The 13,474-nt window shown below is 34.1% G+C and overlaps 1 protein-coding gene across 13 annotated transcripts in view; it reads left to right on the top strand.

The window, feature by feature from the left end:
* LOC128551092 (uncharacterized) overlaps positions 1 to 9,195 on the top strand; it is a 28,025-nt gene extending 18,830 nt beyond the window's left edge. For 12 of the 13 annotated variants that reach the window (XM_053531458.1, XM_053531462.1, XM_053531467.1 and 9 more), the window contains 6 exons: positions 7 to 90; positions 1,865 to 1,907; positions 2,985 to 3,185; positions 3,471 to 3,737; positions 8,035 to 8,259; positions 8,674 to 9,195. In XM_053531458.1, the coding sequence (XP_053387433.1) occupies positions 7 to 90; positions 1,865 to 1,907; positions 2,985 to 3,185; positions 3,471 to 3,737; positions 8,035 to 8,259; positions 8,674 to 9,047 (1,194 nt within the window). In that variant the 3' untranslated portion in view covers positions 9,048 to 9,195. The remainder of the gene's footprint in view (positions 1 to 6; positions 91 to 1,864; positions 1,908 to 2,984; positions 3,186 to 3,470; positions 3,738 to 8,034; positions 8,260 to 8,673) is intronic. The other variant, XM_053531469.1, reaches the window with a different exon arrangement.
* The last annotated feature ends 4,279 nt before the right edge of the window (positions 9,196 to 13,474 follow it).

Below are 13,474 nucleotides of genomic sequence, written 5' to 3'. Positions count from 1 at the left end.
TTTCAGTTTGAAAAATACAAGACAGACATAGAGGGTGGCTACGTCAAAATACCAAAGGACAAGTTTACAACATTACATTTAAGGGTTGAGGTACATTAATTTTTAAATTAGTAGTTGTCTTTACATTTCAACAGTATTCATGATGCACTGATGAAATTTAAAAATTCAAACTTAAGTAATAGACTATGTGTTCATTTTACTTCAAATCCGTAAGATGTTTGTTCACTTCTCTTGTAATTTCATTTTATTAACAGTAGTGATAATATATTATGTGATGACTCTCATACTCAAATGGTCGCCATCTTTATTTTTATTTACCCAATACCCATTATGTTCAAAAGCGAACATAATGTAAAACTGACATCTACAAAGTTTGCCGCAAGAAAATGATAACAGAATATCCAGAATTTGTAAAAGTTGAAAGAAAAAAATTTTTGAAAGGACACGAAGCTTACGTCACAAAACAGTTTGGAAAACTGCCAGAGCAGTTCAAAAGTAAAGTTGTTTCTTTATTTTCTTATGTTTCTATATATGTTTCCCATTCTTTGAAGAATAGTTTGACGTACATATAGAGAGTAGATATTGTTTTCTTTCCATCAGTTATGATTAAATTACCATGTGAAATTTTGTGGTCTGTAACTTACGTAAAAACATTGCCTGCTTATTAAAAAATTTCACTGGAAAATATGACACACTTTCCCCGTGATGTTTTTCGCAGAACGGTCCACTCCAGTGTTACTGATCATGCTTTCCGTGCCTAGATTTAAATGTACATGGTTTGCAAGAGATAATAGTTACCCAGGCACCTCACCTAAATTTGCAATGGAGTTCAAGTAGGGTTGTCTCTCTTTTTTCACATATTTCTAAAAGGCCAATATTTCACCCAAGATTTTCGGACAAAATAATTCTTTTTAGAAATTGATATTTTCATTATATTTTCAGACTTGGCACTTTGATTATAATAAGTTAACTTACATACATCTCAATAGGTTACGCATACTTTAAGTTTACATTTTTACTTCCACTTCCTACTAAATGTGAGCTCATTAAAACGATTGCTATATTCATTATGTCCGTATAATAGAATTACTGTTACGCAAGTATTGTTGGATGGGGCGTTAGGGGTAATTGTCACTTTTTTGCAACTCACAACTAGATTCTGAGCCTTCTGAAATGCTAAATAGATTTTTGTTTTCTGTTCTGTTTCGCCTGGCACTTGATCTACGGGTTTCGTTGAAGGGAGATATTTCTGTTAGATCTATCCTCGTTATTTTGGACAAGGAACCTTTGGTTAAACAAATTGAACTGGAAATTGCTTAATGCTTTTGACACCAGAGCATTCACTTTGAGAACAATCATGAAACGTCGACTTCAAAATGATTATCTGTCACATGTCACATAAAGTTTTGTATGATTTTAGAAACAGATTATTTTGATCTGAAAACATGGTAACTCTACTCTATAAACAGCTAGAACAATTATAATTTTAATTATAATAGTTCAAAATTTCTATTAAGGTTTTCAAACGAAACATGATTGCTCTTTTTATGATAAGTTTTATAAGAAAAACACAACCAAGCAAAATAATAGCAGACTCGGCTTAATTTATTCTATTCATTGGAGATAATAGAAAATGCGACACCCTTCAGGTATCCCTAGCACCGCTTTAAGTGGAAGTCTATTTCACACATTTTTAACTGGCTTCGTGATCTCTATTGACGAGTAAATATAACACATTCAATTGAAACCAAAACATAAATCTTACTTCAATATATTTACAGTGTATATTTGTGTAAACTAGTATTAATGTTCTGTTGGTTATGTTTTGTTCATGCTATGTTTGATTTTACATTGATCCTTTCAGAATCGAGTCTTCCGAAGTATGGACAGACAAGGCAAAAGTTTCAGTAAGTATATTATTCTTACAAACATGTATCGGGAGATAATTTTGTTCAAGATTTCAACCAGGCATATTTAACATTGTTTGTTTCGATGCAAAATCGAAATATACTTGATGCTATGTAGTATGTAAACGAGTTATTTCAATGATAAACATTGACGTTGACGTCAGATCGAGCTACTTGTAGGGAACAATGCAATATTACACTAGTGTGCGTTTAAACAATAAATAAATCCAAATAATAATAAACAATCAGAAGCGCTTTAAATTTAACTGATTCACTGTTCGAATCTACTACCATTATGTAGCATCAACGTTTTGAAGTAATAGCAATTCTAGAAATCATTATGAATTCTTTTATTATGCCCCCGAAGGGAGGCATATTAGTTTTCGACTGTCCGTCCGTTAGTTAGTTCGTTCGTTCGTTCGTTCGTTAGTCACAACGTTAACGTTTTGCATGAAAGGACTTTACTCGCGAACTACTGTACCCAGGACCTTCAAACTTCACATGCTGATATTACTTATTGAGTACACTAGCCCTACTGACTTTGGAGTCACCAGGTTAAAAGTCAAGGTCACAGGGGCCAACGTTAACTTTTTGCATGAAGGCACTTTACTTGCGAACCACTGCACCCAGGACCTTCAAACTCCACATGCTGATAGTACTTATTGAGTACACTACTCTTGCTAACTTTGGAGTCACCAAGTCAAAGGTCAAGGTCACAGGGGCCAACGTTAATTTTTTGCATGAAGGCACTTTTCTTGCGAACCACTTCACCCAGGACCTTTCAAAATTACATGCTGATAGTACCTTATGAGTACACCAACCCTACTGACATTGGGGTCACCAGGTCAAAGGTCAAGGTCACAGGGACCAACGTTAACTTTTTGCATGAAGGCACTTTACATGCAAACCACTTCATTCAGGACCTTCAAACTTCACATGCTGATAGTACACCACCCCTACTGACTTTGGGGTCACCAGGTCAAAGGTCAAGGTGCTGCGGGGGCATTGGTCACCATTAGTGACAGCTCTTGTTTTTTTTTTAAATCAAATGATGAATTCTCATTTCTTACTCCACAGTTCAAATATTAAACACAAGTCAAGCCAAACCCTCACAATTATTCGCTGAGAACTTGCGCGAAGAGCTGGATGTACGCTTCAAAATGAAATCGAGAATAGTACAGACGCCCGAAAAGGGAAATACTATAGTTGTTATTTGCAACAAAACTGACAACGAAGCTGAAGAACAAGCAGTCAAAAACTGCTTGGTCAATATTGAAAGTAAGTATATCTAAATATTTTTGACGATTACATCAGCAACCAGTTACGTAATAAAAAATATGTAAGTGTTATTTAGTACTCCTCGCTAACAGTGCGCTATTTAATGCCTATCTCTATCAGAAAACTACCTACCCGATTGTGTGTTACATTATCATAGAATTTAGTGATGTTTAAATAAGCTTTTGTCTCTTTTATGATGGTTAGCGTACATTAAGTACGACATTCATTTCATTACAACATAAATTTGTGTTAAATGATTGACAAATCTCTCTTTAATATTTGCAGAGGAGTTCTACAAAGATATCATTCTGATTGTATTACATGTTAAAAGGATGGGACAACTTCCGCGGACATCGACAAAAAGTAAAATTCAAGACTGCGAAGTCGGTACGATATTAGATATGGGATTCGAGGACCACATTTATCAATGCGAAAAGAATGATACTGCTTTCCTTGAAATTGAAAAGTGCTGTTTGAAACGTCAGTCAACGAATACTGATGTCGCGACCAAACCTATTTCAAGTCAGTCCGACAGTAGTAACATGCAAGGAGGTAAGTTTCACGCAAATTATGGGTTAGTATATAATTTATGTAGCTTTTAAAATGAACAACGAATTGAATGTATGGTTGAAATAAATGGTGCTAAATTGTTTCATTGTAATGTCAATCATCTTAGACTTAACCATTTTCTGATTGTATACAGTAAACATGTATTTGAACCGTACCAGGAAAAAAAACATGATAATAGCCTCCCGACCACCATGGATCCAGACCAGCCTACGCAGTTTCGCAGTCTGGTTAGGATCCATTCTCTTCGCTAATGGTTTCTCTTATTGCAATAGGCTTTGAAAGCGAAGAGCATGGATCCTGGCAAGACTTCGGGGATGCGCAGGCTGGTCTTGATCCATGCTGGCCGCAAACGCACTATATTGTTGTTTTTTTTCTTGGCCCGGCTCATTCGACAAATTTTCTGATTTTATGCAATACTTCCCTCAATATTCAGGTAAAACTTGATATCTCAGTGTTGTTATATTTTCTGGTCCATCGGGTTAATTGATTTTAATTCATTTAGACTTGAAGATTGAATACTGCCGAAGCCGTTGCTAGGGGGCGTGGGCAATGTTGCACTTTCCATTACTGCTCATGAACAGACTCAGTCAAGCCGAGTCTGCAATTTTGACTGTTTGCCTTGTTCGCATTGCTTTACTGACAGGTAGAACTATCTGCAATAGCAGCTACATAGTAATTAAATAGTTTCAGAATATCTTAAACAACATGATGTAAAATGATTATATCAACACTACTTGAGACACTCTTCTTACTTTTGTATTTAACTTAAGAAACCAAAAAATATTCCTAATTATGCAAATGTTAGGTGCTATCTCTGCATTATTCAGTTCGAAACATTTATAATATATGTAATCCACTATCTTATCTAAATACTTCAGAAGAACACCCTTGCACTGTGAAATATTTAAAGAAGAATTTATTAGTCCCCAACTGATTGAAAATCAGTTTCGGGCAATATTGGATTGCGCTTTTTCGTCAGCACGTAATTCCTACCCTCTGTCGGTCTGTCGTTTCAATTTCTTGTCGGACAAGGGCGTCGGAAGGTGTTTGATATTGGGGCCGCGAGGGGGCAGGTATGGGAGGCGGATACCCCCTCCCGTAAGGAGGGTATGGGGGATATCCCCCAGAAATTTTTTAAAAAACAGGATCATAAATGGCGAGATCTGGTGCATTTTAGGGGTACTGAATCGCATCTCAAGTCTCCAGTATTTTCTTACTATTTACATGACTATAAGCAAAATAAAGTTTAATAAACTCTTATCAGAATTAATAATGTGTAACGCAATACAAAGAATGCATGTATGTTGTTTTTTTGTATTTAATGTACTGAACAATAATTTTTCGGGTAAAAACAATTTATGTAATTAATTTCTTACATCTTAGCGGTGTGATAAATCTTAACATTTACCTCTTTCATTAAATAAAAACATGATAATTATTTTTCTGAATTTTATAAGTTAATACCTTAGATCTTTGCGGCGGGTATAGCTTAAACGTACCATTAACTAAAGACATGCCAATTAAAAACTTGCTGATTTGTTCATGAGTAATTAAGTCCAATCACGGACACGTGTGTATGACTCCAATTAACAACCCCCGATCGTGTCACCGTCACCACGGTAACACATTGCTCTGGACAGCGTGTATTGTTTACAAAAAAATCGTTTTGGGGCAAATTATTGGGGCCGCGACCGCTGCCCCTGTGGCCCCACTTCCGACGCCCCTAACTCTGTCTTTCGTCAAGATATTTTAATGATAATTTGTTCAAATTTTCCTATGATAAGACGACATTTTATTCGCAACATCCGGACCCCTAGCATAGAAAACGGTCACGTGGCTTTTATCTGTACGGTCTGTAACTTAACAATCCACGGAGGGATTTTGATAACACAAATTTACCCCATAATAGGCCAATCTGTCTTGCACTTATTTCAGACCCCTAACTAAAATTCCAAGGTCACATTTGGCAATTAAATGTTAATATGGCATGACCAAGGTCTGTTTCGAGTCCGGTTCATAACTTTGTCATTCATCAAGGGACTTTAATATTATTGACATAATTTATCATGTTCCCCATAGTCAGACGAATTGCCATGCGAAACACCCAAAACACTTGCTCAAAGGTCCAGGTCATACTTGGAGATCGAAAGTCAAAGGATTGTTTCCTTTCAGGTCCATAACTGTCATACAAAAACGGATTTGAATATAAGTCGGAATAAGAATTTCCCAGGATGAGACGCCATGTCATGCACGAATTATTGACACCTTAGCTGAAAGGTCAAAGAAAAAAAACAACCGGTCCTTTTCGTATCTGGTCTGTAACTGAATAATCCATAAATGGATTTTAATATTAGTTAAACTATGTACAAATATACCACTTAATAAGACGACATGTCTTACGTACTATCGGGCATATGTCTCAAAGGCCAAGGTCACACTTGGAAGTCAAGGGTAAATAGGGATATGTTCCTGCACGGGCAATAACTCTGTCGTCCATGACTGAATTCAATACGAGCTCCTGTTTCATAAAGACCCATCAAAAATGTGTTGGGGTAATTTCTTCAGAATTGTTTACTTTTAATATGATGATTTGTCATGTTTTCAACTACTGCAGATTTATGTTTTTGCGTATTTTATGATGTGTTATAACATATTTTATATTGAATGGTAAAATATTGTTTATACATCATTGACTGATACCAGACCATTATGTAATTATTTGATACTGCGATAGAGAAAATTACTAACCTTCCAGTAGGGGACTTTGTTTTACATGTAAATATCTCGTTCACTTGTTTTTAACAGGATATGTTATTGAAAGTTTCTACAGACTAACTTATGAAACATGAAAAGAATATAACGTCATTTTATTTTCTTTGTACATTACAATAACAACATAAGTGATATATTATTTATATCACTGAATTGTTTTCATATCTTCATAATAATGTACCAGTGTTGATTTTGTTAAGTGCTCAAGATGAGCTATTGTTACAGTAATCGCTCACCATCCGGCGTCTGTCCGGCGTCCGTCCGTTCTTTAAACAATTGTCCTCTACATAGTTTGTTTAAATTATCCCCCTAGGATCAAATACGGCCTGCCCCGGGAGTCACATGGTTTATACTATAAAGACTTACTTGCATTTTCCATTACTGCTCATGAACAGACTCAATAAAACCGAGTCTGCAATTTTCACTGTTTGCCTAGTTTTCGGTGCTTCCGAGGGATCTACTTTCCAGATTTTATTTACATGGGATAAAACTCTAAAAAATCTTCTTGTCAAAAACCACATGGCCTATGGCTTTTAAGTATGTAGCATCATCTAGTGGTCCTCTACCCAGATTGTTCAAATTATCCCCTATGGTCAAATATGGCTTGGCCCTTGGGGCACATTGTTACAAATGCTCGTGTATAAAGCCCAGGTATAGGATATTCAGTATATGTCATGCTCAAGTGGCCTCTATCAAGATTGATCAAATATTGACCATGGGTCCATGCTCGGGTGGTCCCTCGTTTTACGTAGAATTATTTGCAGCAGTAGCGAAGAAATTTGGACCACAAGCATAATGATTATACAGATTTCAAGGTCTTAATCATGACATACTGACCTACTTTCTTGTCCTATAAGGTACAGCATAGCAATGTGGAACAACAGATTTGTTTTAGACAGACTTTATTAGTTTTCCTGAATAATATTTGCCAAGACCTACTCACTTAGTTTTGGTTAGTGAAGCTTAAGCAAAAAAGTTCAAGCCGACAACTTAACTCATTTGAGCGATAATGGGACATAATGGTCCACTTGCGTATCGTTGTTATTTTTTGTTGTTGTTTTTGTTTAATCCCAATCCCAAGCCCTCTAGTTAAACTCTGTCTCCTCCTTTAAGGATGAATGCCAAAATCGATCTCATTGCATACCTGTGAGTAAAGAAGCCCCGAGACTTCTTCTGCATTGAATTTTACTAATTTCTGCCATGTTGCATGGATGCTTTTCGGGTCTCATGACAAAACAAATTGTAAGATATTGTACAATGTCACTAATACAGGTTCTTGCGTGGAATGGCGCAAACGTTTTAAAGTTTAAATACATTGGATAATTTTATTGTGAAGTGTCAAATATGTTTATATCTAACACAACATTATCGCAACTGAAAACACGATTACAATTAACAGATTTTATTTAATATCAGAAACTGACTTTCAGATTATTCGAATCACCTTGCATTAATACACTGGTTTTAAATCTAGATTTTGTATGGTTGTTATAATTTTAACTTTCAGATGTGTCAAAACAACTTGTTTACATAACAAATCCATCTGAAACAAATGCCACAAAAGCATTTGTTGATGTGTTTCAAAACAAATTGACGGAATATGGTTTCATCGTTAATCAACAACCAAAAAGCAACAAAACGAATCCAGATCAGAACGCGTTCTCAATCATAGTTTGTAATAACAATTCTCGCACTGGGGCCGACATTGACAGAGATGTTGGTGGTAAAAGTTGTAAGTATTTCATTATCAAATAGTATGTTGTATTTCTGAAGAAATGGTACAACAGACATCGGTACGCTTTTTCCACTATTGACCGGTTTCTAGACCTGGACAAAACATCATTTCAATTGCTTAAGAGGGTTCATTAGAGTCAATTCGTGATTTAAAGAGCGACGCCTTATAAATATTGTCATCAGTATATGGTTTGCGTGGCAACTAACAAAAAATATTTGCCTTGTAGCGGTTGTAAATATGGTTCTACATTATTTATCTAATTACTTAATGCTTTCTTTCTATTTGATACTTATGCATTTGTTTACAATTTCAAATAGCGAACGCAATAGAAACAATTATTTCTTTTATTAAGACCAACAAAAAATACATGGCTTACTTTGAAATAATTTCCTCAATGGTATTACATTTCAGGCGATATTCTTATTTTACTCCATGTTGTTGAACCAAATCAAATACCAAAATCCGCAATAGATCAAGTGCACAACGAAAAACTCAAATGTATTATTGAGATGGCGTTTACCATCAAAAAGGGAATATACGATTGTGAAATGAATAGAAATGCGTTTGCTAAACTTGAAGAGATATATACATGTTCAACCACATCTTCAACCAAAAAGCAGCATAAGCAGCAAGGGGCTTGCAGTAAACATGATGTTGCTCCCATGTCCAACTCAAGTTTGTTAGGACAAAATGTAGCAAATTGCACGGGCGACCCTACTGACGAACCAAATAAAAAGGCAAAAACCGAAACTCAAGAGAATATCGTCGAAAGTACACGCGTGTAATTTGAAAATAAATGTTTGTGAAACAAATGCTATTTTTTGATTGGGGTAACACCATATTTACATTCTTCATAAAATAAGCCATTCTAGTGATTGCTTGGTTTAAACAATATTTTATTAATCACAATTCATTTACAACATATATATATATATATATATATATATATATATATATATATATATATATATATATATATATATATATATATATATATATATATATATATAAAGCATGCAGGAATGGGTAGGAAGTTTAAAGCTTATTTGAAAGTGATTGCTTGTCGTGTTGTTTAATGTTTTTAAACAAACCAATAGTATAAAGCTTAAAAACACAAATAATTTTAAATGTTTTCTGCTTTAGAAATTGAATTAAATTTTGCGCCCAACAAAACAAAGAAACATAAAAATTCGAATGGATCGTATATGTAAAACTTACAAATAATCTTGTGGCAAGTACTTCATTCAAATCTTTGAATTGAAGCCATTCACAAAGCATTTATTAACTGTTATATTGAAAGCACAATCTCTTCATTAAGGCTGTTGACTTGAAGATTGGTGAAGACGTTTCAAATGGTTTAAATAGTCCAGGACCTCTATACAAACTACCTAATTTCTTCTTCTTAATAACAATGAAACTAAATGAACGTCTTATATTTAGACGTATAAATATAGAAAGTAATCGTTCTGTTTTCAACTTTGACATTTACTTTCATTTTATACCAATCTGTAAGTTCTGTTAGAAATTTAGAATGTTTACTTCATAAAAGATTGAGAATTTTAGAAAAATACAAGTACATATTAATTAATTTATAAACTATGCTGTAATCGTTTATATTCTTATTTTATGTTGCAAACAACTATAATATAATCATAATTTGTTTTGAATGAAGATTTCTGTTATGCCGTAAACACGTTATATTTTAAGCTTTTTATTTCCCTTTTTAAGCTGACATTATAATATTTTCATTTTGTTCACAATATCTAAAAGTACCCAGTGTGTAACCAATACATTTTGATAATAATGCTTGAAACAAAGACTGTAGAGTACATTCAAAGCGCTTCTGTCATGAGTTTTTGGATATTTGTAAATGTTATCATTATATATTAATGAAATGTTCATATTAATGTGCTGCTTTGATTTTTTGTATTACATGTAGGTATGTGCTTCAAATATATCTTTATACCTCTGTTAGAGTTTTGTATAATCAGATATCTTGGGACAGTTTTTTATGTTGATAGAGATATTGTTTCGTCATCACTGGTTTTATACCATGATTTTATGGTTTATAAATGTACAAGAGTCGGTTGTATAAATGATTAATGTTATACCTTCTTACTTTTAGAGACAGTTTGACTTTATACTAAAAGAGAATGCTATTTTTGTATGCTGGTTCATTGTGTTTATGGGGTGTGATCTAACATAATCTTCTATTTTGATTAGTCCAGGTATTAAAAGCTAGCTTTGTTTGCTTATACGTGTAATTAATGAGCAAGTTCTGAAAACGGAAACAGAAACAACACAAATAAAAAAAAGTATCTGCAGCACGCGTGAAACGAAATAGTTTAGATCGTCATTGTTTAGCAAAGTTTACAGATTTTATCAGCATTCACAACAGTGGTCTATGAATGCCGTACAAGATACCCTTGTACTTGGACTCTGTGTTGTTACTTAATCTATTCTAGCCATTATTTATGTTAAACAGTTTTCCATTAAAGCCAATGTTGGAGACGTAAGTGGTGTTATACGTTTCATCGCATCTCATAAATAAACATAGTGTTGTTATATTTTCTGATCCTTTGGGAACACGGAGAATTTTCAATTTAACAATTATAATATGATACCGCTTAAGTCATTGATAGGATGCGTGAGGGGTGTTTTACTACTTCTCATGTACAAACAATCAAACCGGCTAAGCTATAATGTTGTAATGTTACGTGCTTCCCACGTTTTTTTTAAAAATTAAATTGAATTTTATATCATTTTCCGTTGTTGCATGTTATGCTTCCAAAGAAAATCTTAATCGATTTAATAGTACCATAACAGCAGTCCATTAGTATTGTCTTTAAAACGCTTCCTTGTACCTAGATTTCGATCCGCTACAGCCGGTGTTAGGGGGCATGAGGGATATCGAATGTATAAATACTTTTCATGAGCATCTCTATCAAACCGAGCTTGCTATCATGTTGCGTAGGTGAATTCAATTCTCATGGACTGTATATTGATTGAGTTAAAATGTTTAAAAAGGGTCGAAATTAATATATGTATTATAATTTGTTTATTGTGCGTTGAAGTAGGGTAGGAAACTAAAACTTATCCGGGTTTAATCTACCACAAACTTCTTCAAACAAAACGTTCAGACAAATACAAAATGTATAGTTACTGTCTTACTAGTCAGAAATCGATGCATTGCCGTCTGAACTAGCAAATTCAGTGAGTTATTGTTCTCCGGGAAATGTAAATCTGGTCCAATTCACTGATTATCAATAAAAAGACTTATGACCATGCTGGTTTGTTCAATCAAATATGTAGAATTATATGTCTTTCTTTTTATTGGCTTTAACTGCCAACAAGAGGGTCATGATGACCCTGGATCGCTCACCTGAGTAATATGAGCTACATGTTTCAAATGTCAAACTGATGATAAAATATTAAGAAAGTCAGTAGGTCACATTCATGGTCAATGAAATTCAGTTTTACGATTTGTGTGCAAAGCTGTGTATGTCAAAATTTCAAGGCTGTATCTTAGAAAACAAGAAAGTAGGTCAGTAGGTCAAGGTCACAGTCAAGTGACATCATATTACTCGGGATAATCATGTAATTATAATTAAACAGTCTTGGAAATAGGATCAGATGATTTTTTTAAGTATTTTTCCTAAACATAATAACATAATAACTAAGTGACCCCAGGGCGGGGCCTCTTTTAACCCCAGGGGGCATAATTTGAACAATTTTGGTAGAGGACTACTAGACAATGCATCATACCAAATGTCAAAAGCGTATGGTTTCAGACAAGAAGATTTTAAAAGCTTTGTCCTATATAAGTCTATATAAAACGTGGGACCTCCAGGGCAGTGCCTCTTTTCACCCAAGGGGTACAATTTGAATAATTTTGGTTATGGACCATTAGACAGGGGTTTAAACGCATTTAGGGCAAGCCAACCTCACACTTACCCTATTTTCAACTAGTGAGACAAGTCAGTGTAAATAAAATCACTCCCCTCTGAGAACGGCTCTACTATTAGTGACAAAATTCGAGATCATTAAAGTAAAACATAAAAATAGGGTCAATCTAAGGTATAATTAAACAAATGTACTCAGCAACTTGTCTGAAGTCAGAGCACCAAGCGCCTAACTTTTAAAGGTAAGACTAAGCAAGCTGCAAGAAATATTCCATCCCCTCCGTCCGTTTTTGTTTTGAAGGAATTAGAGGAAATTTTATCAGTCTTCTTAGCATCAAATAATAGGCATAGGAAATAGAGAACAATATAATTGCACCTTTACTTATCCTACCAGGTGTTCTGTATTACAAAAGTGTTTCTATTGTGACATTTTGATACAACCAAAACTGCATAATCTGCACTATAAATTACTTACTGGTATAATTTCATTTTATTATTGGCTTTTTAAAAGTTAATTTTTTACCATATGTAATTTGACAGAATCATAAGAACCATATTTTGAGGGGTAAATCAACCACAAATGAATAAATCCTAAATGTTTTTGTTGTGAAAAAAATTATAATATTGTGTCTAAAACAGTTTTCATTTTACACCCTATTGTGTAACTGCAAGGGAAGTAAAGTAATAGATATCTCTGCTTATAAGTGCTAGCCAATGGCAAGAGCTGTCATTCTTTGTGAATCACAACTTTAAATTAAAAATTAAAACTTCTGTTATTGATATTAACGAAACTATCATAAACTTCACTTTTGTGAAATCATTTTTGGTTATTTCAAGGACTTTGAAATCAATTTCTAGACTTTATTTAATGCATTAATATCATCGAAAATTTTAGGGTCAATCTCTACAAATAGCAAAGCGTAGTGACTAACTATAGATGGGTCAATTCTTCGCAAGGGAATTTATCTGGTGATATGTCGGGGAATCCTTCAGGCCGTTAGTGCACGTCGTGTTGATTTGTGTTGATGCATAATGATTGAGAGTGATTATATATGTTTTACTTTCGTATAATAGAAAAATTAAAATTACCCATACTCCTTTTTAGCGGTTGGACACGGTGAATTGTGTTTGCATTTAATTTGGAATATTAGAATGGCACTTTTCTGTGTGCCAGTTCTTTCATTTCATTATTACAACTTGATGTTACATGACCCATGGATACAGGGCTAAGACACGTTTTTAATAGTGTTACGCCAACCAATACACATACATACACGATTTTTGCATTGTATCCCCTTTCAATATTAACA

The sequence above is a fragment of the Mercenaria mercenaria genome, chromosome 19, assembly GCF_021730395.1.
Source record: "Mercenaria mercenaria strain notata chromosome 19, MADL_Memer_1, whole genome shotgun sequence".
NCBI lineage: Eukaryota > Metazoa > Mollusca > Bivalvia > Venerida > Veneridae > Mercenaria > Mercenaria mercenaria.
This window is presented reverse-complemented; position numbering and strand designations above follow the sequence as displayed.